This window comes from Lissotriton vulgaris, chromosome 9 (genome assembly GCF_964263255.1).
Source record: "Lissotriton vulgaris chromosome 9, aLisVul1.2, whole genome shotgun sequence".
NCBI lineage: Eukaryota > Metazoa > Chordata > Amphibia > Caudata > Salamandridae > Lissotriton > Lissotriton vulgaris.
The window spans coordinates 905,179,259-905,205,985 of record NC_141697.1 but is presented as its reverse complement, the minus strand read 5'-3'; the positions used below and the strand labels follow the sequence as shown (position 1 = coordinate 905,205,985).

At 42.1% G+C, this 26,727-nt stretch overlaps 1 protein-coding gene across 2 annotated transcripts in view; it reads right to left on the bottom strand.

Moving 5' to 3' along the window:
- LOC147692480 (nesprin-2-like) overlaps positions 1-26,727 on the bottom strand; it is a 254,742-nt gene that overhangs the window by 99,776 nt on the left and 128,239 nt on the right. For both annotated transcript variants that reach the window (XR_015300040.1, XM_086938690.1), the window contains exons 2-3: positions 24,800-24,969; positions 21,196-21,346 (exon numbers count right to left, since the gene is read on the bottom strand). Coding sequence is in view for 1 of the 2 variants with exons in the window: in XM_086938690.1 (XP_086794816.1) it covers positions 21,196-21,346; positions 24,800-24,948 (300 nt within the window). In the remaining variant the exon portion in view is untranslated. The remainder of the gene's footprint in view (positions 1-21,195; positions 21,347-24,799; positions 24,970-26,727) is intronic.

The window sequence follows — 26,727 nt, the reverse complement described above, 5'->3', positions numbered from 1 at the left end:
TAAGTTGTGAAATTCTCTTCCTGAATTTATCAGGAGTCAGAGCTCTCATTTCATATTTGGAAGCAACTTAAAACCTGGTTAGTTGGGGAGTAGATCAGTAGGGACTGTATAGGTGAACTGCATGTTGTTGTGATCCTCTGTTCAGTCTGTCCCTCCTTGTGTACAATGCTTTGATATGCTTCAGAAATACCACAAATACAAATATTACCTTGAGGTGCCTGCCCCAGGGTGCAGGAATCAACAGGGGGGCACCATAGGTGCCCCCTCGGCCCCAACTGGAGGCCGCACACCCAAGAGGGCCCTGCTGGGGGCCCCCAAACACGCTTTCCAACATGGTTTCCTTCTCGGACAGGCCGGCATGGAAACCATGCCGGAAACCATACATCGTAATCTCAACGGCAGAAAGGCCCACACTTTGGGATTTCGATCCAATTCCGACTGGCCGATGAGCCCTTCAGAAGCCACATGGAATGACCGGTTGGTTTAGTTTCCAACTGCCAGCATTGTAATGGTCAAAAAGTAACAGAGGGGCCGATTACGATGTGGCCTGGAAGGCGACTACCATGGGTCAGAGCTTTTACGGGTCACATCGTATTCGACTCCTAAGTATTAAAAATAAGGGCATATTGATTAAGATTCTAAAAGAACCGTCTCTCTAGAACAAATCTTGAGTTCTATATCATGTATACATTATGTTTGCCTTCCTGTATTTAGCAACTGTTCTAAATTCAGGATGTAGCTAGACATTTTCTATTAACAGTGGAACATGTAACACATTTCCAAATGCCCCTCTGTGTTTGGCATTTATTTGTAATAATCATCACTCACAACTTATGTTCTTCTTTTGGAACCCTAACATTGTGTCTTATTTCTGATACAACTGTACACAATATGTAGAAAACATGGACCTGAGCAGGTGCACACTTATTACCTACTGTTTTTACTATTGTGAGTACTACTCCTTATAAGCGCTTATACCTGACGATTAAAATGTAGAATGCCTGACAGGCTCTTGTTATTTTTTGTTTATTAAAACTGATTAAAAAAACTACTTGGAGTCAAAAAACAATCTTCATTCTTAATATTTTAAAGTGACTTTGGAAAAATAATGGCCCAGAAAGTCTATCAGATCACAGGAGTGCATCTGTCGGGTTAAAATAGAATTACCCCTATATTTTGGGTCTAAACAAAAGTTGATTGCTGTGCAACAATGACCTTATCAATAAATGTAAAAGTTAGACTTAGCCAGCCCTGCTTACAGACTGCCCTGCATATCCAGTAATGTGAAATCCATCTGGATGTGCTGCCCTAAATATATTTGCATTGGTGCAATTCAATCTTCCTATAGGATGTTTGGGATTATAAATAGGAATATGATGTTAAAGATTTAGTAATTTAAGCCAAATTGTAATCTTGAAAGTAGTTTTTTCTGCCAATTAGAGACGTTGAGAGAACCTATAATTTATTATGTAAGGAATGTATCTCTTGCCATTCATGAGTAAAATGCAAATGTGCTAGGCTCAAAGGAATGATTACTTTAAATATGTTACTCTATTCACTAGTTGCAGAGCATGTCTTCCTAAAACATGTCAGCTGTTTAATTCAGATTTGAATTTGTTATGTAATCATTAAATTTCCAGAAGTTTTATATGGTTTCAAGAACTATTGAAATGGCTTCAAAAGTGCCAGTCTTGATCAATAGGTTGTCTTCCTATAATCTGATTTCATGCTGCACTACTTCAAATGGGAGACTTGAGATTAGGACAGGGCGTGAAATTCTGCTCCGTTCGAAGAGTTTGTAGAGTTTTTCCCACTCCTTGCTCCATGTAGAGTATGTAGTTCCCAAAAACTCCACTTAGCGGATTGCAGTATTTCCTCACTTGCCAACGTTAAGTTGGTGAGTGAGTAAAATCTTACACCAGAACACCTCCCAGCAAGATTTATCATTGTGGGCGGTCGCGGATGGTGCTACCACTTGCGCTAAGAAACCTTTCGTTTGCATTGAGGACGCTGCCGCTTGAGTAGAAAATCGAGTGGCAGAAAGAAGCAGCACCCTTTTGCGCTGCGCATGTTGCCGTTCTTAAAATCAGTGCGAATAGTGCGACCCAAAGTACTCCGCCGCTTGTGGAACTCCGAGTAGTGCGGCAGAGTTTTTTGGTCACTTTGAGGAGTTCCACTCTGTACAGGCCTACTTGATTTCTTTGTTCTTGATGTTTCTACTAGTATATCAAGGTAAAACTGCAAGAATCAGAGGTACCCTGTCTTGCCCAGCTCTTTCCATAAAAAAATACAACATATATTTGGTGGTTGCTCTTTAACAAGGAATAGGGCAGTCGAGCAGTTTACCAAGCAGAAGGTAGGATATTTTCCTTCTTTGGGGATGATGACATTTCTAATAGCTTTCTCCTAACTTATAGGTGGAGCTTCATGTTCTTATACATGCTGGAAAAGCAAGCGTTAATGTTCAACCCATAGCCCTTTGAAAACTGTGAACACCTTAGGGATAAAGCCTACCTTAGCCTGTCGCATTGACGTTTTATTGCCTATTGCATGCTATACTTCTGCTTTACTGATCAGTATGTTAAGCATACTCATGCTGGAAGATTTGTGGTAGTTTGGGACCTTGTTCAAATGCTTGATAAATACTAGTTTGTTACTTGTTTAAACTGACCCTTTAAAATGCTGAGAGCTTTCTTTCAAGTTGTCTGCAAAGCAAGTCCCTTTTAGCACTTTCCACCCTAAATTCATAGCACATTTCCTAGCTGGAGGTGTTTTTTTGCAATGGCAGGTAGATTTTTTTTAATTCATTTTTTATCAATTTCATCTACAGCACTTTTTTTTGCTAGGCCATGTTTGAAATTTCATTTTTCAGATGGCCTATTTCAATTGGCTGATACGTGTATTACATATTGTGTAATTCTACCTCCTAAATAACCATCAATTGGGATATTTGGTATTTCTATAATGCTAATATAGCCAAAAACGCAGTGGAGCGCTGTACAGAGTCAATGACAAGTCTAAGTAAACATGTCATAGGAGAGTTAGTTGGGTTGTGTATTTCGTAATAATTTTTATTTTACACTGCCTCCTTTTTCAGAATAGAGGCAATGTATATTATGGTAGCCAATTAAAAGTTTCCTAGCTATCATAAAAGAAAGTTTCAATTCTATTGAGGGCTTGGAGGCAAGGATTATGTTATACTTTCTTTGTTTTATTCATACAGCAGCCAAATCAACATTTTAACAGAAACTTCATTTCCCATAACCCCCGGGGAAAATGAAGTTGCAAAGTAGCAAGTCCATAATCAATCAGCCACAGCAAGTAGCTCTAAAAGGTGCTTCTATTGCCCTCTTTCTTCCTGCCACCAAGCCCACCTTGGAAGATTTCACTCCTGTTTGGAGGACTCCATTCCTGTAATTTAGAGAGCACTTGTTAACCTCAGTATATAGTTCATCAGAGAACCAGAGACAGCACAACCTAGCATAATCAAATCATTAAGTCTTTCAAACACAATAAATCCTCCTTTAACATTTTTACCAACTGAAATGGAAAAACATTACTTACATCCATTCGCAGATCCCTTAACGCGGGTGGGTCATGATTCATCAGAGAGTGGGCTCATAATCGCCTCCTTATTAGAATTGAAACTTTCCGTTCCGATAGCTACAACATTTTTAATTATATGGCAGGAACAGGAGGCGAGGATTATGCTGGTTTAAAGCATATCGACCACCATAGCCGCAATGGAGGAGACAGGTTTGAAATAAAACATCGTAATGGTCGAATCCGGGGACCTGTCCACTGCATTCAAAACATCCTTTAAGTGAACTCCGAGAGCAAAGGCTTTTAAGCCATCACTCCTCGGGTAGAGTGGGCCCCAAAATCCTTGCTATCAATACCCGCTTCTTGCATTATCCACTGCACCCATCTTGTGATGGTAGGTTAATGAGACCGCCTTGAAAGGTTTCCTTAGAGCAATTAATAGTTGCGTCTCCTCAGTCATGGTCTCATAGACTTTGATGCATCAGAAAACGCACAACTTGGGTGAGTCTGGAAAGACTGGATATTAAATCAAGTGGGAATTACATTTAGTCCATTGAGTGACATGAAATGTGACACCGTCCAGTGTAAAGGTCCTTCCCGTGATGTCCAGGGCTCTGACGTCCGATACCCTCCTGCATGAGATTAAGCACAAAAGAATGACAAGCTTGAATGACATCTGTTTGCGGGAGAGGTACCTGTTAGTAGGCCATGAGGAAAGAAGGTTTAAGATATTTTTCACATCCCAAAGGACTGAATACCTTGGTTCCAGTGAAAGAGACAATCTAATGCCCCAAAGCAATTTCTTAACCAGGGGATGCTCTCTGACTGGCAGACCCGCAATCACAGTGTGGCCAGCAGAGATTGGCGATCTAAATGTATTGACCGATCTATAAACCATTACATCTGAAGCCAAAATTCATGATGTAGACAATGTCTATCCCCATGGGATCCAAACTACATGCAGACACCAAACCATCTATAGAGACCAGGCCGATCGATACCTCCTGACTGTACCTTCCACCCATGCTCAAGAGATGAGATATCCTGCATCGCTCAAAGGCCAAGGACTTGCCATCAAGACCTGTAATCCTCCACACTATAAGCTGGAGGCTGCCGTTCATCACCAGATGATGGGGATTTCATGATGGATTGCTCAGGAGATGTGGATTTTAGGGTAGACAGAGTGGAGATGCCCAGGAAAGTTCCATCAGAACTGAAAACCATAATTGCGACTTCCACACAAGGGTGATCACTACCAGGTCTGCCCTCGGCCTGCGCACCTGATCTGTCAACCGCATGATCATGGCAAAGGGAAAAAGGCATAGCCCTGTTCCGTCAACCAATCCTGGAGGAAGGCATCGGTCGCAACTGCTCCCGGGTCCGGTTTCCAACTCAAGTACTGGGAAACTGATGATCGATGCTGGATGCAAAAAAGTTTATGTGAACGGGCCCAAATGGTGGAAAGGGCTTGAAATATTGACAGAAGTAGTCACCACAGGCTTTAATCTCAGAGATGTTGAGATTCCCAATCTGCAACTTGGCTGGCTGACCACAGGAGATGCTCCGTCATCACCTAAATGTGGTATTCCAGGCAGTATTTCAAAAAGTTATTTGCCAGATCCGAGAGGGCTATGGACCACATACCCCGCAGGGGGCTGATATAGCAGACTGCCGCCACATTGTCCATTTTCAGAAGGAACAAGATTGTGATTGTCTCTAGTCCAACATTTGACCTCACAGGAGCTCCAAGAGGTTGCTATGTAGGGTCTGTGAGCTCCCCAACCTGAACCGCTAACATCGGACTCAATCACTAGATCCGGTTGTGAGCTGAAAATGGCGCAACCATTCCAGGTCCCCATGTGGGAGAGCCATCACTTGAGTTCCTTTTTAGTCTCTTTTGATAGGGGACGTACTGGAAGTATGTGAGACAGCGTAGAAGGCGACACGCTTTCAATTGCTGGAGTGCCTGAAAAGTAAGCAGTCCCGGGAAAATGTCCTGAATCTAGGATGACAATAGGTCTACCACACTGGCGATCTGACCGAGGGAGGTCTGTAGTTTCTCCAGCATTCTCCTCACCTCCTGTCGTATTTTGGCCATCTTCATGGAGGGAATGCTTAGTATTGTCTCTACTGAAGTGATTAAGAACCCCAGGAATGTGATGGAGCGAGAAAGTGAGAGACTTGACTTCTCTCGGTTGATAACAAACACCAGTGACTGAAGTAGATTCACCACCATGGTCAGATGTATTGACAGAGTTTGCAGACACTGATCCATGAGAAGCCTGTCATCCAAATACACTATCATGCACCCTCAAGCGTTCGATCACCGGCTTGATAACCTTGGTGAAACACCAGGCAGCTGAAGAGAGGCCAAAAGGTAGAGGGGTGAATTCAAAAGTGTGTCCCTGCTACTTGAACTGAAGAAACCGGCAACGCAGTGGAAAGATCAGGACCGTAAGATAAGCATCTTTGAGGTCCAGTCACACCATCCAATCACTGGGACGGAGAAGGTCGAGAAGGAGGTGAATGTCCTCCATCTTATAATGGCAGTAAACCAATTACTAGTTGAATTCCAAGAGATTGATCACCTGGCGCTGACCAAGTCCTGCTTCTGAACCAGAAACAGTTTGCTTAAAAACCCAAAGAGGTGAAGGTTGGAAGGGGTCATTGCCCCTTTGACCAGGAGTGGAACTGCCACTTGAATAATTGTGACCTCTTGTCTGGTGAAATGGAGAGGGTGGGGAGGTAAAGGCTGGAAAGGGGACCCCTAGAATTCTAAGTGGAACCCTTGCACCATTTTGAGCACCCAGGCATCGGAGGTAAGAGCCCACAGTTGTCTACAAATTCACCTGTTGATCCCACAAATACTTGCAGGGAATTAGTGAAAGTCTCACCGTGTGAATTGGAGTTAGCGCTGCCACCTCAGGGTCCTTTGCGGTAACCTCTGTGCTGTGACCATCCTCTGGGGTGCAGAATCCCCAGAAACGTGAGGAGACCTGCCATTGTCCTTGTTGGGATGGTTTGCTCATACTTGGGACTGAATATTGGGATCGGCCCGACGAGCGCCCCCTACTGCAACCTACCCTGTTGAAAACATTCCCGATGAATGGGTCACTAAAGAGCCCTCCTTGTGGGCCTTGCCCTGCCTCTGATGTCACCAATTCTCCTAACTTGGGGTCAATCTTTATCAGCAATGACCTGTGCCTCTCTGTAGAGATGGTGCAGTTGGCGTTGCTAAGGAATATTATAGCCTACTGGGCCCAATTGGAAAGAACCTCTGGGGAGATCAAGGACCCGGATGCCTTGGCGTCCTCTACCATGTTAAAAATGTTTGCCAATGGGCCAGTTATGTCCAGGAGCATGTGATGGCATGACCGCAAGGAGACGTCAATACACTTCTTCGGGTTCTTCATATATTTGGCAAGAAAAGTGGGCATTCGAGCATCAAATTTTGATGTGATGGCAACTTTCACGTCCACCGAATGTGAGCCACCTAGCTCCTCCGAGGTGAGACATGCCAAGGCAGAGGGGTTGGAGACAGGTCTCCAAGACAGGTCGAAGTCAAAACTACTGCTCGATTATGTGTGGGAACCCTCTGAGGCGGGGGTGGAATTTGGCACAGTCTCGCTCGGGTACGAGGAGCCAGTCAGGGCGGATAGCACCGACCTTGTAGGGGTGCTGGCACCTAAGAATGCCTCCTTCAACCTAGCAAATGGGTCCACCCCTGAGAATTGTGGGTACTTGTGAGGCAAAGGCCAACACTGAGGTTCTTGGGCCTAAGGCCCAGGAAGTTCTTCCATTGTTGCAAGGGGTTGTAGGCACCTTTGTGCCAGTCCATCAATCTCTTCTCCAGGGAGGCAATTGAGTCTGAGACTGCTTTAACTATGGAGACATACACTGCATCACAGAACTCATCTGTGATGGGAAGTATGAGACTTTTTTCTCCTCAGCATAATAATCTCTAAAATCCTCCATGAGGCCGGTGAGGTAAGTACACTCAGCTGTGTAAGAATCTATATATATTGTAAAGGGGCCACCCACCAGGTAAAAAGGAATTAGGCACTGTGGGGGTTAGGCACTAGGTGTATAGTGTATCAGGTTACAGACCTTATCAGGCCTACAATAATGGTGAGGGGTAGTGCAGCAGGCCACAGGCCTTGTAGGGTTTCGTATGACAGGCTGCAGGCCTTGCAAGGCCTACAATAGTGAATAGAGGTAATGCAGACAACTAGCCCTCTGTAATTCATGGACACTTTACTGCTCTTATGTAGGATTCACTGCTCCTTGAAATTCGTAGCCTGTAGGGTGTTCTAAGCGCCAGGCTGACAGGGGACTACCCAGCTGGCCGCTATCACAGACAGAGGTGCTCAGCAGGGAAACGGACACACTCTCTGCGGTAGAAATAAGAACGAGCGTGTGAAGAAGCATGCAAAGCTTGCACCCCGCACTCCGGACCCAAAGCGCTAAAGGATGAGAGAAATTAATTTGGTGAGCGCCCGCAAAAGAGCAGCAAGGCATTCCAGCGGCGGCTTATTCACACAAGGCCTAAGTGCCTCAATTCAAAGGCATTAAAGCAGAATAGCAAACCACAGTAAAAAAACATCAAATGAGACCTGAGTCCCCACACTTAACTGACGCAGTCTGCGAACAGCGAAGAAAGAGGGCAATAGAAGAGGTACAACACCTTTTAGAGATACTTGCTGTGGCGGATTGGTTATTGACTTGTTTCTTTGCAACTTCATTTTTTTCCCTGGGGGTTATGGGAAATGTAGTTTCTGTTAACATGCTGATGTGGCTGCTGTATGACTAACACAAAGAAAGTATAGCATAATCCTCACCCCTGGGTCCTGCCATAGAATTGGGTATTCATTTGCCTTATTTCATCTTCCAACACAGTGTCAAACTTACATCCCAATCTTTCCAATGAATCTAAAATAATGCATCATATTTGAATGCATGGCGACTAAGTTTCTATTTACCAACTGCACAGCCTATGGCATGTGTGAAATTGTTTGGGAAAAGCCGTTGTTAAAATCAAGGCCTGTGGTTGGTGAGTGCATGATGGCGACGCATACTAAATATTAGTTTTGTTCTTTATTAATCATATATTGTTATTTATATAATTGTATCTAATCCTATCAATGCTTGTGCCATCTGTTTCTAACAAGATGTACATACGTTTATTCACAAGTGAAGTATACCATCCCTGTGAGGACACGCTGAATTCACCCCTTCAGGGGGTTTTAGTTTAATAAAAATATTTTTTGATTTGATAAGAATGTTTTTATTATGGTGTTTTATTGTATGGTTTTATGTTTTTATTTCATTGTATATATTTTTGTAAAATCAGATTTTTTAAATAAGAATAATATGATGTAGATTTTTGAGGGTTGGGTTGTTAGGCTTATGGGGGGTGGATTGCCAGTGATTATTTTTCAAATTATATATTAATTTTTAATTATTTAATTTTTTAATTATGTTAAAACTTGTAATTGGTATTTTCTTTTTTATATTTTTAAGGTTTTATATTATTGGGGAATGAGACAGTAGACTTTTTTAATAATTATATATTAATTATGTAAAGTGATTAATTTGTTGAGTGCGTTATATATTGTAATCATTTTGTTTAATTGTTTATTCGTTTGTTCATTGAGATTTCATATTGTTAATTTTGGGTTGTGGGGTTTATTGGTGTATTTCATGGGTATTTGTTTTTTTACACATATTATATATTAATGTTAATAGATTAATATGTTCCCTTTGCATTTGTAAAAATTGCTATTTTGCTATTTATTTGTTTAAATGTTTCACAGTTTGTGAAGTTATATATTGAGCTATATATTGAATTTTAAATTTTGGATGTCGGATTAAATGGGGGGTTGAGTGGGTAGTTTGATAAAATACAATATTAAAAACAGATTTTTTGATTAATGTATAAATTATGTTAATTTTCAGACTTAAAATTAGTTAATTGTATGTTTATTATTGATGAAAGAAAACATGTTGTTTATCTATTTTATATATTATTTTTCAAAGGTTTTTGTGTAATTTGTTTTGGTTTGAGTTTTTAAACCAATATATATTTGGTAATTAATTAACACCTTTATATTTATAAGGTAAATATTTGGAAATAAATATTTGATGCCATAGCTATCTTTACAATGACCTATATGCTTTATAGTTTGGTCTAATGTATACAATCGTTTTTAGAATGTTTCAAAGACTCTTTATTAAACATTCTAATTTTTTTATTTTTTTTATTGATTTAATGATTTTTTTTTATATTTGAAGGGGTAATTATATTGTAGTGAATGTGATCCACCCTACCACCAACTATATGTTTTTCCCCACTAATTGTTAGACTGGAGTTAGAGTAGTAAATCTGTCCCTCACTACCCCAATGAATGCACTTTCTTCAATGTTTGTTTACCTGGAGTTTGAATATTAAATCTGATCACCCCCAATGTAGGCACTTACCCCAAATTTTCCTTGCACTGGTCCCCCTACCACAGTGTATAGACTTTCCACCATTGTTTGTTAGACTGGAGTCAGAATAGTAAATCTGCCCCTCCTCCCGAAAAACAATATATGTATTTTTGTCAACGTTTGTAGTATTGTAGCTATAGCAGTGTATTTGCACAGTTAATCACTGTTTATTTTTTCATGGTTTATATTAAAGTTTGATTACTATTCTTTTATTTTAATATTCTTAAAGAAATATTTTTAGGGTGTCTAAGGTATACATGTGTTTAATTATTTAATTGTTTCTTTTTGTGTGTTTCAGTCTGATGAATATTTGTTTTACTAATTTATTTCTAATGATTTGATATTTGTATAAGATATAATATTGTATTTTACTATGTATTATGTGATTGTTTTTAAAGTTATTAAATTATTTGTACATGTTTTAATATTACACACAATATTTCAACATTTTATAGTTATTCGATATATGTCTATAAAATGTAGATGTTTGGTCCACAATATTTGTGTTGTCGATATGCTTGTACTTTACACTTCCAAAAAGTTTTTTGGATTAATGAATAGTTTTGTGGTTGACATGTCATACAACCACAATAGTTACATACTACCTTATTTGTTTCTTCACTCCTTTCCATTGACAATTTGTCTGCCTCTCCATCATTGCCTTAATGTATTCAATAGTCAATGTTGCTCCCTCATCAGTATTTAATTTACTTCTATTTATGTTTTTCCCCATATGGAATGCTCCTCAATTTAATTTTTTCAAGCAACTGCTACCTTTTCCATTTTTGCACTTCTACATTGTCCCTATTGTATGCTAATTCAGTTGTTTTACAGTAAATGTGTATGTATGATTTGGATCTATAATGATTCCATGTCCGTAGTTGTTTTCTCCCTTCTCTATACTTTTCATAGTTCATTATTAAATTCATTAATCATTATTTTTTTTTATGTTTGCAAATACAATATACCCCACATTTAATGACATGATCCTATAGGTAAATCAGTGGCTGCACATCTCAATATTAATTATGTGAAGTCATCAGTAATATTTGTATTGGCCCCTTAAACAAAACCTAAACTGTTCAAGTATTTTTGGCAATTAGTTCTCCACTCAAATATTTCCTCCTCACATCCATCACAATAGAATGGAAAACAAGATGCATGCTACAGTTTCTTCAGCATTAGCTTGCTACCGCCATAGTTTACATGATTAATGTCTTGCACGCCATAGCGCCAGGGCAGTAAAAGTACCTGGCATAAACAAAATCTCATAAACATTTTACATACACTGTAGTCCAAATATATTGAAATGTACCTCTGCGGTTTCAGTTCAAAGGGGATTATTTACTAGCCCCTTTCGCCGCTGACGCAACCACCTGCCCCATATTTTCAAGGACACGTAAACCCACCCTGCGTGGCTTTTTCTGCCCTTGTAAATATGGTCCCTTCTCACGCAACACTTTGCATGACAGGGGCGTGACATGGGGGTTGCTGAGGGTGTTCCCACGCAACACTCATGTATTCTGCTGCATTTCCAGATTTACGAGAATTCGTAAACCTGGAAATGCGTCAGAATGCTACGCCACCACAGGGGTGGCGTAGGGAGGCACAACAAGGTGAAATGTTTACATTTCTTCTCGCTTTTTCCTCTTTCCAGGGGTGCTGCATTCTGAAGAACACATAGGAAGAGGAAATACCTCTTTTCATTTGTTTTGTTATTGTTTTTGTGCAGCAAGGTACACCTTCCTGCACAGAAACAATCCCCCCACAACGCAGGCACCCTTGCCCATGGCGCAAGGGTGTCTGGGTGGCGCATGGCAGCTGAGTGTGCGCCAGTGCAGGGGAATACACAGGGATGCATCATATTGTTTTAAATATGACGCATCCCTGTGCTTAGAAAGTGCTGCAGCGTGGCACAGCCAAAGGGCTTGCGGTGCTGTGGCACCTTCTTGTAAATAAGGCCTTAAGTATCTTGCACTGAGAATATTCCACAACTCAGGTTTGCAAGCAACTTCCTATCCAGTTTATAGTTCTATTTGCTGATCTATTCTTTCAGCTGTTTTTAAATCTGGATTTTGACAGTGCATCTCAAACAGACCTATTGCTAAAATTGAGACGCTTTTGGGTCTAGTCCTTTCAACCACTGGCTTTCCTTAACTAGCCTCTTTCACCATTGGTTTGCGACTTTTTCAAATAAGTCTTGGCTCATTCCAGTGGAGTATTCATCTTTCACCTAAAGCTATTGGCGTATTGGGGTTTCCTTCCGCGGTCCCTTGAATGCTATCACTGAACTGCGTGACCGACTACTTTACAACTATATCCCTCTTTGTCTTCCCTTGCCAGGTTCATCTTGGTGACCTCATTCTGATGTCCTAGCACTGCATGTGTTAGCATATGAAACACAGACCAACTGGCTTTGCCAGTGCTTGCTTTAAAATTGTTTTTTGGGGGAAGTTTATTACTCACTAAAAGCTTGATACTAAATGTATACTGAAATTTCTAAACATGGCCTAATGCCCCATACTTAAAGGGCACTGTAACCTCTTTACTTCCTTTAAAAGCAAACCTGCTAATAATGCAGCAGCAGCGACCTGCACTCTTACCCAATACAAGGCTGCCCTCTTTGCCACTACTAAACTTAGGGGCACCGCTGGTGAGTCACTTTTAACATGGGAAAATGTGACGCAAAGGCGGCGCAAGGGGCTTGTAAATAAGCCCCTTAGTGTGTTGATGCAAAGCTTCAACCCTGGTATTTTAGGGTTGATTTGTGCATATTTAGCTGGCTTTTCATTCCATTATATGCAATCATGTTTAACTAATCATTGACAGTGCCCATATGCGGGGAATGATATGAAGTTTAATTCTCACCGTAAAGAAGGTTCGAGAATCGCCCCCAAATAATTGGGAGACCTGTTCAATTATAGCTCCCCCGAGGATCCAACGAAACATTGATAATTTTTACTTTTCATTGTGGAGCACTCCAATGCCCTTGGGTCTCTTTGTTCTACTCAAAGCTATTTTTAAATACATAATAGGACAACATTCTGGCAGCTGATGTCCTAGACCTTTTGCACATTCATCTTTGAGCAGATGGATGCTTCAGTACAGGATCTAGCCTAAGATTTGCACACAATTGGAAACAATGTTATATCTGTTGTCCAGTCATATGTATCCTTTATTGTTTTACTAGAACCTCAACTTCACTTCCTAGTACATCTGACCAAGTCTGGCCTACAAACATCCTTTTTGATGAGTCTTTTTTATCTAACATCCTGTAAAACGCTTTATTCATACATTTCTTTAAAAGTTTCGAGAACAGATATACAGCATCATAATCGTTATTCTTATCCTTGTCTGTGGCCTGTGGCTCTGTGGACTTATGCACTTTCTCCTGAAATCTGTGTTTGACCTCATTGTCACAGACTCGAATTCTGGCAGGTCTCCTCTCATTTTCATCCTTGCTAGGTAAAATGAGCACCATTGAGTTTGGTAGCAATAAAATCCAAGTTTTCAGTGCCAAAATGCCCCAAAGTGTCTGTGTGCTTTTCAGACACATATGTTATGTAATTAATAATATTACTCCAAATGTTGTGATATATATTGCTTTATTAGTTTTGTTTATAAACAATAATACATGCAAAGTGTCATTATTCGCCCTTTCCAGCCAACACATTGGTATTACTACTCCAACTTTTATGCTACTAGTCAAATAACTTTATTCGGTTGTTCGATTTGACAACCATAAAAGTATTTACATTACAGATAATAACACGACAAACACATGATCTTAAAAAAGAGTAATCAATTACAAATAAAAATCACAGAGTTAAGAACACAGCACTATATCAAAACATTGAAGACCGTTTAAAAATAGTATTCCTTTAACAACAGTTATAAATACCAGTTCATGTATCAGTATTATTATCCTTCCATACTGTTTCTAAATTTGATCGCCATTCTTAAAAAACTACATATAAACAAAGTGTAATCACAATTTAGCAGCTGTAAGAAATGTAGTGCAGGACGAAATTGTTGGAAGTTCAATTTTTTCAAACAGGGTTTCAAGCATAGCTTCCTTGGTACAACATAAAAAGGGCAAAAAAACAGAAAGTGTGCCAGGTCTTGCGGAGACTTATCGTCGCAGCCGCAAGCCGGCAACACTTGACCTCGATGAGAACCCCTAGGTACCGCCAACAAAAGATGAAACAGGTTGAACCTGAACCTTGTCAACAGGAAACGGTCGTAACTCGACATTTGCCATGTCAGGTAGGGTTCCGTAAGCAAGGTGCTTTTAATTAGTATATGATTGCGTACGCTTTCTTTTTTTAGTTCACATGATTCACTTTCCTGTTGTCTAGAGTCAATAAAAGCATTTTTGACCGTAATAAGATCCATTTTAGTAATGGATTCCGGGTATGAAAAGAGTTCAGGGCGGCCTAAATCAGTAAAACATTTAAATAAATATTTAAGCCAGGGAACCTCCAACCTGTTGTCCCATGTAAGTGCTTCTCTTAGAATAAGCTTGGTCAGGGGGATATTGTCATTTAACCAGCTGTTGATCCAGCATAACATGGGATTCACTGCAATTTTATCGCTAACATACGGAACCCCCAGTTCTTCATGCACAGAATAGTTTGCTGTACCCCTGGGGACCCTTAAAATCTGTTTTAAAAAATTATTTTCAACTATCTGGAGTACGTCCAGGGGAACGTATCCCCAAATTTCACTGCCGTAACAAGCTGTGGTTACACTTTTGGCCTTGTAAAGTTGGAGTAGAGCGGCAACTGGGCTATTTCCCAACTTTTTTGAGAAATCCAATATAGCCGCGTTTACCCTTGTAACGTCTCCCTTCTTTTTCTGAATCACGGGTCCCCATTTAAGTTGACTATCAAAGAGGACCCCGAGATAGGAGAATGTGTGCGTTACAGGTATTTCCACTCCAGCTACATTTAGGTGATTTGGTTTTTTAAAACCTTGACCAACCTTCATTATGTAGGATTTAGTGTTGTTAATACTTAAATCTCTTGTCTTCATAAATGTGTAAAAGGAATCTAGTAAAATTTGGAGTCCATTGGCCGTTCTAGATAAAAGGACTGCGTCGTCCGCATATAATAGTACCGGCAGACCTTTTCGACCAATGTATGGATAATCTGTGTTGGTGCTTAAAAGGGTCTCTTCCAGGTCATTAATGTATAGATTGAAGAGGAACGGGGCCAAAATACATCCTTGTCGGACGCCCCGAAACACTCCAAAATCTTTGGTCACTTTTAGGTCCTGGGTGTATCTGACATTCGCTTTAGTATCTGAATGTATATCTTCTAGAAGGTTTACTAGGTTTTTGTCCACGCCCATTTTTTCCATGGCGCCCCAGAGCTTCCCTCGGTTCACACAATCGAAAGCCGAAGAGAGATCCATGAACGCCATGTGGATCGTTCCTCTTCGAGCCTTGGTGTACTTCCCAACAATAAGATACAAATTCAGACATTGCGAAATGGTAGAGTGTCCAGGCCTAAAACCATACTGGATTGGAGATAATATATTATTTTCCTCTGACCAACTAATCAATCTATTTAAAATGACTCCTCCTATCACTTTTGCCACGGAGTTTATTAGCGATATCGGTCTGTAGCAGGCCGGGCTGCTACGGTCTCCTTTCTTGAATATAGGGACTATTGTAGATACCCCCCATGATTTTGGGCATCCACATAACACGGCAGCATTAAGTACTGCTGTAAGTACCGGCGCCCATAGCGCTTCACGTGACTTAAAGAGGTCAGGCGGAAGTCCATCGGGACCCGGAGCCTTATTATTTGACAGACCTTTAATTCCTTTAATTATTTCGTCATTTGTGAAACATAGAGAGATTTCTCTACCTATACCTGAGTTGTGTTCTACCTGTGATTCATTATTTATAAAAATAGAACTAAAATGGTCTATCCATTCAACCTCTGATATGTTTGTGCCCACGTTTGGGATGCTAGGACAATCAAATATTGGTTTATTGATTATCTCCCAAAACTTCGAGCTATTTTTTAGAGTCTCGGGTTCTAGAAGTGACTCCCATACACTTTTTTTAACTGCTCGCTTGCGGGCAGCCAGTGATTTCTTATATTCAGTCCGCAGACCCCTGATGATCAATGGATCTCTTGGTTTTGTTTTTAGGGCTTTCTTAAGCTCGCGACTAGCCTTTGAACAATCACTGTCAAACCATTTTGGATTGCAATTTGAATTTATTCTCCCCTTATTGGGTACCATTAAAAATGACTCCACCTTCTTGGCTATCTCCTTGAAGGATGTCAGGATTTGCGACGGAGCTGATGCAGGAGATGTACATATCATTAATTCTTGATTACATACTGCATTAATAGAAGTATAAAAATGATCGCAATCCACCATTGACCATTTTAGGCGACGCTTACCATTAATGCATTTTAAAAGGCCACGGTCCTCTCGAGGGTTACATTTTTCAAGTAGACTCATGCCCATAGTAATGCATAAAGGGTTATGGTCGCTGTAAATACTCATGAGGATCATGAATTCCTCAATAATATTAACAAAGTCAGCTGAGATGAGGATGTGGTCTATATATGTACCTGTAGCATGGCCTTTAAAAGTAGGGATTGGGAATACAGTTTGATCGGGTACTGTCGACATTGCCGTGAATAGATTGTTTTCATTCATTAACTCGTTTAGACCTGTACCCCTCCGCGAGTGTTCAAAGTGTATTCCTTCCATACTGTTACAACCCAATTGTCCAACAGGTCTCACGCTAGGGTTCCCACATAAATGTGTGTTAAAATCACCTACTAGAATTTTAGAGCGTGGCAGAGAACTATCAATTGCCCCTAGCAAATCACGTAAGAATTCTATATTGCAATCTCCAGCCTGGTTCACAGAATTATAAAAATTAATCAGTACAAAGTTAGTTTTACCCCTTCTGAATTCCAAAATCTGTATGTTATTGTTACCAGATTTATGTTCAATTTTGTGACATATGAGCGACAAACTAACAAAGATGGCCAAACCCCCTTTAGCTCTTCCACTTGCAGATGGTATTGCCGGGATTATGAAGCTCTGATATCCTTGGATATACAAGTTTTTCCCTACTACCCAGGTTTCTTGAAGACATATTATGGGATATTTTTTAACATAGTGCAGCCAGTCTTTATCTTGCATTTTATCAGAGAGTCCAGCTATATTCCATGATAACAATAAAAGTCCCTCCATACATTTTTGACGTCCACATTGTGTTCTATTCAAATTCTCGCTTACAAGTGGGTTAGTAGGGATAGCAGTACTATAAGTATTCACATTCACTATGCCTGCGTCTTCTGGTAGTCATTCTACCCCATCCAGCCCACCCTCCGCAGAGAATATATCATACCTATTGGATGTGGGGATATTAAAGTATTGGTGATCTGTATGATATGGTCGTGATGGTTGGTCGTATCCGTCCCTACTATAACCCCAGTTGTTTGCTGGTGCATCAAAGCCCCAACCGTTTGTTTTTTCTGGCCATAATGGCCTGATATGGGTATGATTAGGCTTAGGGTATGTCATACTCCGTTGTTTTTTACCAAAGAATTCCAGAGTAAGAGGGATAATGGTACCTCTCCTTCGTTGTGGTGGTAGAATGTTTGGAAGGATATTTGGTAAGACTGCAGAGTTTACAAAATTTATAATTATGCAGTCTCCTTTAAATTTTTTGGGGTTTTGACCTATCCATGTGGCCCTTCTAGCTGATTTAATATCTCTAGCTAGCTGTTGCTTCCCCCATGGGGCCAACCGCATATTGCCCGATAGCCAGTGCAGGGCTTTACTTGTTAGCGCCGTGGGTGATTCAGATTGATCCGGAGCTAGTGGGGGAGCATTTGCTAAATCCAGCACTAATGGGGCTGCGTCCTCAATGAAGTGTAATGTGTCTTCTTCTACTCTTGGTAGGGTTATTTCTGAGGGTTGTGGAGGGTGGATCTCCCTTGACGGTGACTGGTTGGATGCAGTAATTGGGGTCTGATCTAAATGATTTACCCTTGTGGTGTTAGGAATTGTGCCTGCATCTGACTGAAGGCCAGATACCTCTTTTACAGGCATGGCCAGATTTTTAACTGTACCAGATATGTTAGACACTTCTTCCATTAACTTCTTTTGATCTACTCCCAACTTTTTCACATCTGTGGATAACTTATCCAGTTTGGCCACTACCGGTTTAATTAGGGCTCTAAATTTGGTGTCAATTAAATCTGCTATCCTGGATATAAGCTCTTCATCCGTATTTAATTTTTCGTCATCTTCTACTTTCCTCCTACCTTTTTCCCTACTTCTCAGTGGTGACGCGGCCCTCTTCCTCCCTGTACAAACTCCACCGCGAAGTAATTGGGTTTTTCTACACTTTCTAATCGCTCGAGGAACTGGGGCTTGAACAGGAGGATCAGCTTCTGTAGATGTCTGCTCACTGTCTTGTGCAGTGTGATTTTCTTCAGGGTCAACTATCTGCGAGTCTGAAACATTGATCGTAGCTATATCTTGATCCTGAGCTATACTGATACTCATATTTGATGGACCATTTTCGAGTGTCTCAGGATCTAAAATTACACTTCCCTCAGCCTGAGATGGAATATCTAACCATGGTGAGTCTGGTGATGGACTTAAGGGAGATAAATTTGGGGAGTGACTAAGACCTAGAGATTGTCTCCTATCGTTATTGATCTTTGACACTACTTGTACCATATAGTTTTCAATAGAATTACCCCCCACCATAACATTCTTCTTTGGCATTCTGAATGGGGTTGATATTAAATCCTAATATTTGGCGAACTGCCAAGACAGGCGGCCTCACGAAAATACGGTACAAATTAACAATGATTAAACGAGTATTTCAGGGATTATTAGTCTTACTGTATGGTAAAGGTCAGGTTCAACAAAGGCGGAGTGACGTGCCCAGTCCAGTCTCAGCCTGTCTCGGACTGTCTAAGACTGTCCGCCCTTTGTCCGGGCTTCGTCCGGCGTCCCGCACACGCGTCCCGCTATGCGTCAGGGGCACGTTTTTATAGGAGGAGCAGGGGCGGGAAGAGACTCCAGGTGCGCTGCGTTGATCCTGCGCGGAACCCTGGGTCTCGCAGTCCCGGCCCCTGTTGAAGTCGCCTCACACTCTCCTCGGTGAAGGAAAAAGGTCGATAGCTCCACTCCACCACTTCTGCTGGCAAGCAAACAGGGTTTCTGGGACAAAGTCACGAACTCAGCAAACAGCTGCGAGCGGCACCCGCAAAGCGGGGGCCGCGAGCTGTTATAAAGGCACAGGTCAGGCAAGGCAAACGGGGAGGAGCAGGGGCGGGAAGAGACTCCAGGTGCGCTGCGTTGATCCTGCGCGGAACCCTGGGTCTCGCAGTCCCGGCCCCTGTTGAAGTCGCCTCACACTCTCCTCGGTGAAGGAAAAAGGTCGATAGCTCCACTCCACCACTTCTGCTGGCAAGCAAACAGGGTTTCTGGGACAAAGTCACGAACTCAGCAAACAGCTGTGAGCGGCACCCGCGAAGCGGGGGCCGCGAGCTGTTATAAAGGCACAGGTCAGGCAAGGCAAACGGGGAGGAGCAGGGGCGGGAAGAGACTCCAGGTGCGCTGCGTTGATCCTGCGCGGAACCCTGGGTCTCGCAGTCCCGGCCCCTGTTGAAGTCGCCTCACACTCTCCTCGGTGAAGGAAAAAGGTCGATAGCTCCACTCCACCACTTCTGCTGGCAAGCAAACAGGGTTTCTGGGACAAAGTCACGAACTCAGCAAACAGCTGCGAGCGGCATGCTACTAGGCAATGGATTCTATTTTAAAAGTTTAGTGTGCACACAATTGAGTAGATTTTGTAACTGCTGAGAAGAATATTTAACTGTAGCCTAAATATCTCTGAAGAGGTTATTGCAGATTTTCACAGTAAAGCTTATTTCATATTTTCAGTGTAAGAATTTCTCTGGATGTTTTCTTTGCTATACCTTGAGCTCCTGCAAAATTCTTCCTCTTGATCATGAATGACAAAAGGTCTCTTGAGGATTAGACTGATATAACTAAACACTTCATAGGACAGCTTTGATAGTATATAGCCACAGGAAAGGCTTTCCCTAAGCAAGGGATAGGTTGGTGGATTGCTGTACGACAATATAGCCCATTCTTTTTATGGTTCCTTTGAGCAGATTGAGTCGCAGGGCAGAGTTCACCACCCCCTGAGGAAGGAATAAATAATGAGCACAAATGCAGTGCTGCATAGCCTGAAAGACATGCATTTGTTAAAATAGGATCCATACTGAATTTTCTGTTGTCTCCAGACAAACCCTTTAGGCCCGATTGCGAGTTTGGCGGTGCGGGAACAGACCGTTATGCCAGCAGCCCGCTCCTTCACCACCAAACCTGTTGTCGGGATGTCCGCCAGATTACTAGTTTCCTCATAGTCTGGCGGGCTGTTTTTGGCATGCATCTGTAAATGTGCACTACATTGGGAATGCCAAAAACAGTTACTGCACGAAATAGTCTGTGAAGTCCATACCGTGCAGGAACTAGAGTACATGCACACAGGGGGGGCACATGTTGTGCCCCCTTCATGCATCCTCATACAAATAGGCAACAGGGGCTTTGTTTTAGAACCGGCAGCCTTTTCATGGAAGAAAGATCTCCATGACACAACTGGCAGTCCTGAAACACGTAATATGCTTGGCGTGCCACAGCGGCACCACCAGCGTATTACTCATTGTCTGACCCCCGCGCCACTGCCAGGGAATCGCGGCGTTGCAATGGTAGTCCAACCGCCCAATTTATAATGGGGCGGTCGGACCGCCGCTGTGGCTTGGCTGGACCGCCACTGCTACGCCATCGTGAGTCTAGCGGGTCATGCATAATCAGGCATTTTACAGTGAATTGCACCCTATTTTACATATTGGCATCAGAAAGCCAATGTGTCTGAATTAAAGATTTGTAGAGATGCTACTTCGAAATCTAGCCACACTTTGTTGTGCACGTTTTGTTAATGTCTAGTCATTGCACTCCATTTGCAAAGCAAGGCTTGAAAATGTAAATGTACAACCATTAATCTTCAACAGGTACAGTAAGTAATTGAAAGAAAAACAAAAGACACGGAGAAAAGATGAATAATAAACATAAAATTATGACTGAGGCACATTGGTTTCTGACCTCACATTTTTTCAGCTCTTCCTTGGCATCGGCATACAAAACTTGTGAAGACTTTGTAAACGTAAGTACAGCTTCTGCGCCTTGTAACCAGTCTTGGTATCTTGAAAAGCAATCTACAAATTTTGCCCACAGCTGCCAGGCATACTCCATCCTGAGAGACAGAGAGGAGAACAGTGTTAGCCTGTTACGGGAATCATGACAGAATGGAAAGCGGGTAGACAGATAAATGACTGGGGAAGACAACACATTTAGGGCCAGATGTAGGTAATCTTGATTTACCGATTCTAAAATACAGAATTTTACAGATTCGGTATTTTAGAATCAGTAAATGCAATGTATGTAAATATTCGGTAAGTATTACCGAATCGGTACGATTCGGTATTTACCGAATCGGTCGATTCGGTAATTCCCATTCATTCCTATGGGCCCATAGGAATTAATTGGAATTACCGAATCGGTAAATACTGACTCGGTAAAACGGGGAACTCATTCAAGGGTGGCAGGGTGTCACATTGACACCTTGTTGCACCCCTGAATAGTGCATGGGTGAACATGTGGCAGACATACATGCCCTAAGGGCATGTATGTCTGCCACATCGCACTGTTGTAAAAGCAAAATAATTGCTTTTGCAAAGGTTTTCGATATTTACCACCAACTTGTAGTTGGTGGTAAATACCGAATCCTTACCTATGCAATGCACTCATTTGAGTGCTCCCTACTTTGCAAATTTGGTAATTTACCGATTCGGTATTTTAAGGAATCGGTAATTTACCGATTCCTTAAAATACCAAATCTGTAAATTACCGAATTTGCAATTTAGGCCACCTACATCTCAGTAGCCTAATACCGGTCGGTAACAGCCGAAATTCTGAAATTTCGGCTGTTACTGACCGGGACCGGTATTGGGCGACCTACATTTGGCCCTTAATTTATCCTTCTTTAACTGTAGGTTTGCATCCTCACTATTGCCTTCAGGAGGTCCTGACCCATCTATGGACTCTTATATTTTGGTTACTTTTTGTTTTACAATCTACCCTTGCGAGGGGAGACAATTTGTCCCATCTACCAACAGGAAGGGCCACCATCAGTCTTAACCTCCCTCCAAAGAGTACACGCCTTGTCACAAGCCACTCTATTCACTCTTAAGAATGGGCTATTGTTACATTTACCTTAGCAGGAGGACATCATCTGTCCTATCCAACCTTGGATAGGTCACCAGCGTCCTCCCCACCTATATGAGTGGACATACTCTGTACTATACAACTCCAGGAGGGGTCAATATCTACTACCTTCAAAAGGAAACTACTCTTTGTCCTTTCCACTGTCAGGAAGCATCCACCCTCAATATTTTACATTCTCAGGAGGATCAATCCCTCTTTAGAGGGATTAATGTGTTATGAAGAGTGAGGGCACCATCTATCTAACAAAATCCAAATATTTTATGGGAATGGGATAAACCTTTTACATGAACCACAGATAGAATTGTGTTGGTGCCATGTGAGACTATGCTATACTGGAAATCTTTGTGTGCTTCACATTGCCTGAACACTCCTTGAAATTATGGTGCAGAGTGCGGTGAGGTGGAGTGTTGTAGAGTGGAGTGACACAGAATGGTGCGAAGGGGCATAGAGTAGAGTGGAGTGAGGTAGAGTAGAGTGTCGTAGAGTGGAGTAGAATGTTATAGAGTGGAATGGCTTAGAGTGAGGAACAATTTGGCAACTTATTTTTACTTTGAACATAAATTATAGGATTATAGAAGATAGCATTTGCCTGATTGTAAAAGTGACTCAAATCGAATCATATCAACAGCTTTTGTAAAGCGCAACACTGTCACCCTTAGGGGTATCTGAGCACTGTGCCTCTGTTGAAGAGCCAGGTCGAGTCTCTTTCTGAAGTCTGCCAGCAAAGGGGGCAGTACATAGCTGGAGGGGAAGGTCGTTATTTTTCTTGGCAGTGATGTAGAAGAAGAAGCGGCCACCACTGTTGATGCAACGGATGCGTAAGTGTGTGGGAGCGCAAGTAAAAAGGAGCGCAGGTGTCTGGAGGATTGGTGGAAGTTCAGTTGGTGGTTCATTTAAGCAGATCCTAAGTCATGGAAGGCTTTGTAGGCATACGTAAGTATCTTGAACTGGCATCTCTTCTGGATGTGGATCCAGTGGAGGTCTCTCAGGTGGAGAGTGATGTGGGTACGTTTGGGGAGGACCAGGATGAATCTGGCTGCAGCATTCTGTATGGTCTGGAGTCTTCTGAGAAGCCGGGTGGAGATGCCGGCATAGAGGGCGTTGCCATAGTCGAGGCAGCTGGTGATGAGGGCCTCCGTGAAGGTCTTTCTGGTGTTGGTTGGGATCCATCTGAAGATCCTGCAGAGCATGCGGAGTGTGTGGAAGCAGAAGGAGGAAACTGTGTTGACATGTCATTTCATGGTCATTTAGTTGTCAAGGATGATGCCGAGGTAGTGTGCATGGTCGGTTGGTGTAGGTGTAGGTTTGAGTACTGCAGGCCACAAGCTGTGGTCCCAAGCGGAGAGGTTTTTCCCGAAGATCAGAACTTCAGTTTTGTCAGAGTTGAGGTGGAGGCAGTTGCATCTCATGCATTTGGTTAAGTTGGTTATTGTATTGTAGAAGTTGTTTTTGGCATTGGAGGGGTCCTCGGTGAGCGAGAGGATCAGATGAGTATTGTCTGCTTAAGTGATTATGTTGAGTCCGTGAGATCTGACGACATCTGCGAGAAGGGGCGTCTAGATGTTGAACAGGGTGGGACTGAGGGATAATCCATGTGGTACGCCATCTATGATGTCTTTAGGTGCTGAGGGGAAGGGAGGCAGTTGGATGCTCTGTGTGCGTCCTGTAAGGAAGGAGGCAATCCACTTGAGGGTGTCTGCTGTATGCCTATGTTGCAGAGCCTGTTGCTGAGGATGTTGTGCGAGACAGTGCCAAACACCACAGACAGGGCAAGGAAGATCAGGGCCACAATTTCTTCACAGTTGAAGGGAGTTCTGATGTCATCTGTGGAGGCAGTCATCATGGTCTCAGTTTTGTGGTTGGCACAGAATCTTATTGTGCCTCGTCCAGTAGGTGGTTTTGTTCCAGGAATTTGATGAGTTGCTGGTTTATGGCTTTCTCAAGTACTTTGGCTGGGTGGGGGGGGCAGGGAGATCAGCCGGTAATGTAAGATCGCTAGGGTTGGCGGAGGCTTTCTTTAGGATAAAGAGAAATAAACATTACCACAGCTTGAAGTCTTGCTTTGGTCCTCTGGTGTTAAATGGTGGGCTCTGCTGGTGCTGCTCTTGCCCATGTGTCACCTAACTTCATAGGGAGCAGATGTAATCTTTGGAATAATGGCTTAACTTTCCGATTTAGAGGCAGTGAATTTGCCACACAGTGTGTTCTATAAAACATGTTTCATTCTTGGACCTCAGTTATAATTGGAATAATTGGAATTGGAATTTGAGAGTGCTTAGAAGTGGTGACGTTCAGTAATTTTGCAATGTTACTATGAGAATGTCTAATTATGTCAAATGCATCAAACCACAAATGAAAACTAATGGCAGAAAAACGAAAAATAAATACAGTTATAGAATATGGGAGTTCGCCTTGTACTTACTGGATATGCTTTTCTATAGATGCTGTGCAGATGTTGCACCCCGAAAACTCCAAAACCTTCTTAGATGGAACTTCATGTTGAGTGGGTTCATGACCGGCATTGGTCAAATAATCATGAGAGGCTACCATAGTGAAGTAATCTGTCGGCATGTCCTGTTCTTGGAACTGTTTCTGTGACCAGCAAAAATTAAGAGAGACAAGGAGAGAGAAAGAGAGAAAGAGAAAGAATGAGAGGGATAAAGAAAGTGAGTGATAAATGTTTGGATCTCACTAACAACTTTTTTGCACAGTTATTTGCAATGCATTTATGATAAGCTTAAAGCATGCGGAAACATATTCATTGACACTAGATGAATCTGTAAGTTACCAGGACTCCACAAATGATTATGTTTTGATCATGTCTTCCTAAAAGGAATGAAAGGAGAGTAGAAGTAAAGTCTCACTTGGCCAAGAATCTTCCTTAGCTCAAAAGAGAAGTCAGATACATTTCCGCTAGACATGGCTGTTATTGGGTGCTCAAATCATCTCAAATACATCTGACGCATCCCTGTCTTTGAAATATTCTCTCTCAACTTGGATGTGATTACTAAGTTTTTTTTCAACCATCCATCAATGGATAAGGTCTTCCATTAAGACTGCATCTGTTTGGCAAACCTAGGATTCCTGTATTCTCCATCAGAGATCATTGTGAAACAACGGAGGCAAAGGAGCACAATGTAGGACAGCCATTCTCTCTATGATTACACTACTGAATGTTTCAATTGCTTAAAAGATATTTCTGGAAGGAGGTAGATACAGAAAGAATTTCCCATATGCTCCAGCTGGCTTTACACCCGGAGATGTAAGAAGATTAAGCGGAACATGGCTTGGGAGAGAGATCCTGGAGCAACAGTATCAAATCAACAGCAGAATCCCTAACCTGCTAAATTATTTCACCATATACTACTTCTCCACTAATCCTTTATGGGTTCCGGGGGGTGGGGGGGGGGATTGAGACAAACACACCTGATTGGGGGGTCGGAGTGGGTGGGGGAGGGATTAAGTGATGTTTTGTTCAGTGTTATCACCATGTCCAGGGCCATTGTGAAAAACACTAAACTATTTGCAACACAACTGTTCACAAATTGGGGGCAATTTAGAACGAAGAGTTGGTTCGGGGGTCATAGCTATTTTAGCGTGCACCTCAGGCCACCTCCTTACCTTACGTCTGATGGTCATAGGCCTAGCATACATGCGATCCGAACATTTCTTATGACAACGCTTAAATGCCTTTCCTGGAACGTGAGAGGCCTGAATGACCAAAGAAAGGCAAGGCTGGTCCACTCTTATCTCTTGCGGCATGCAATAGATATCTGCTTACTGTAGTATACTCATTTGCCAACCGCAGCAGCAAATGCACTTAAACATCCCAGATGGGGGGAAGTGATGGACGCGGGGTGCTCAAATTACTCCAGGGGAGTAGCAGTCCTGATTCGCAGGGGACTACAATGGAAAACACATCATAAAATCATAGATAGGAAAGGGAGGTACATATTAATACAGGGCACACTTTACAATACCCCTGTGGTGATTATAAACACTTATGGGCCAAACACAGATAATCCAACCTTTTTTCAACATATACGGCAGAAAATCCAGGCCCTGGATGATGTGGCGATACTATGGGGAGATGATTTTAATGTTGTGCTGTTAGCCTTTACTAGATAGGCAGGGAGCACCCCGCAAACACCATCCAAGACCGGCCAAAATGCTGATGGGTATTATAGAAGATCTTGGTCTAGTGGACCCCTGGAGAATGCTACACCCGACAGTCAGGGAAGGTACCTGTATGACCCATCACCGAAATCCATGGTCAAGGCTAGATTATTGGCTAGTGTCCAGAGATATACACACATGGGTGGCAGATGCCACTTACTACTCACGCACTCT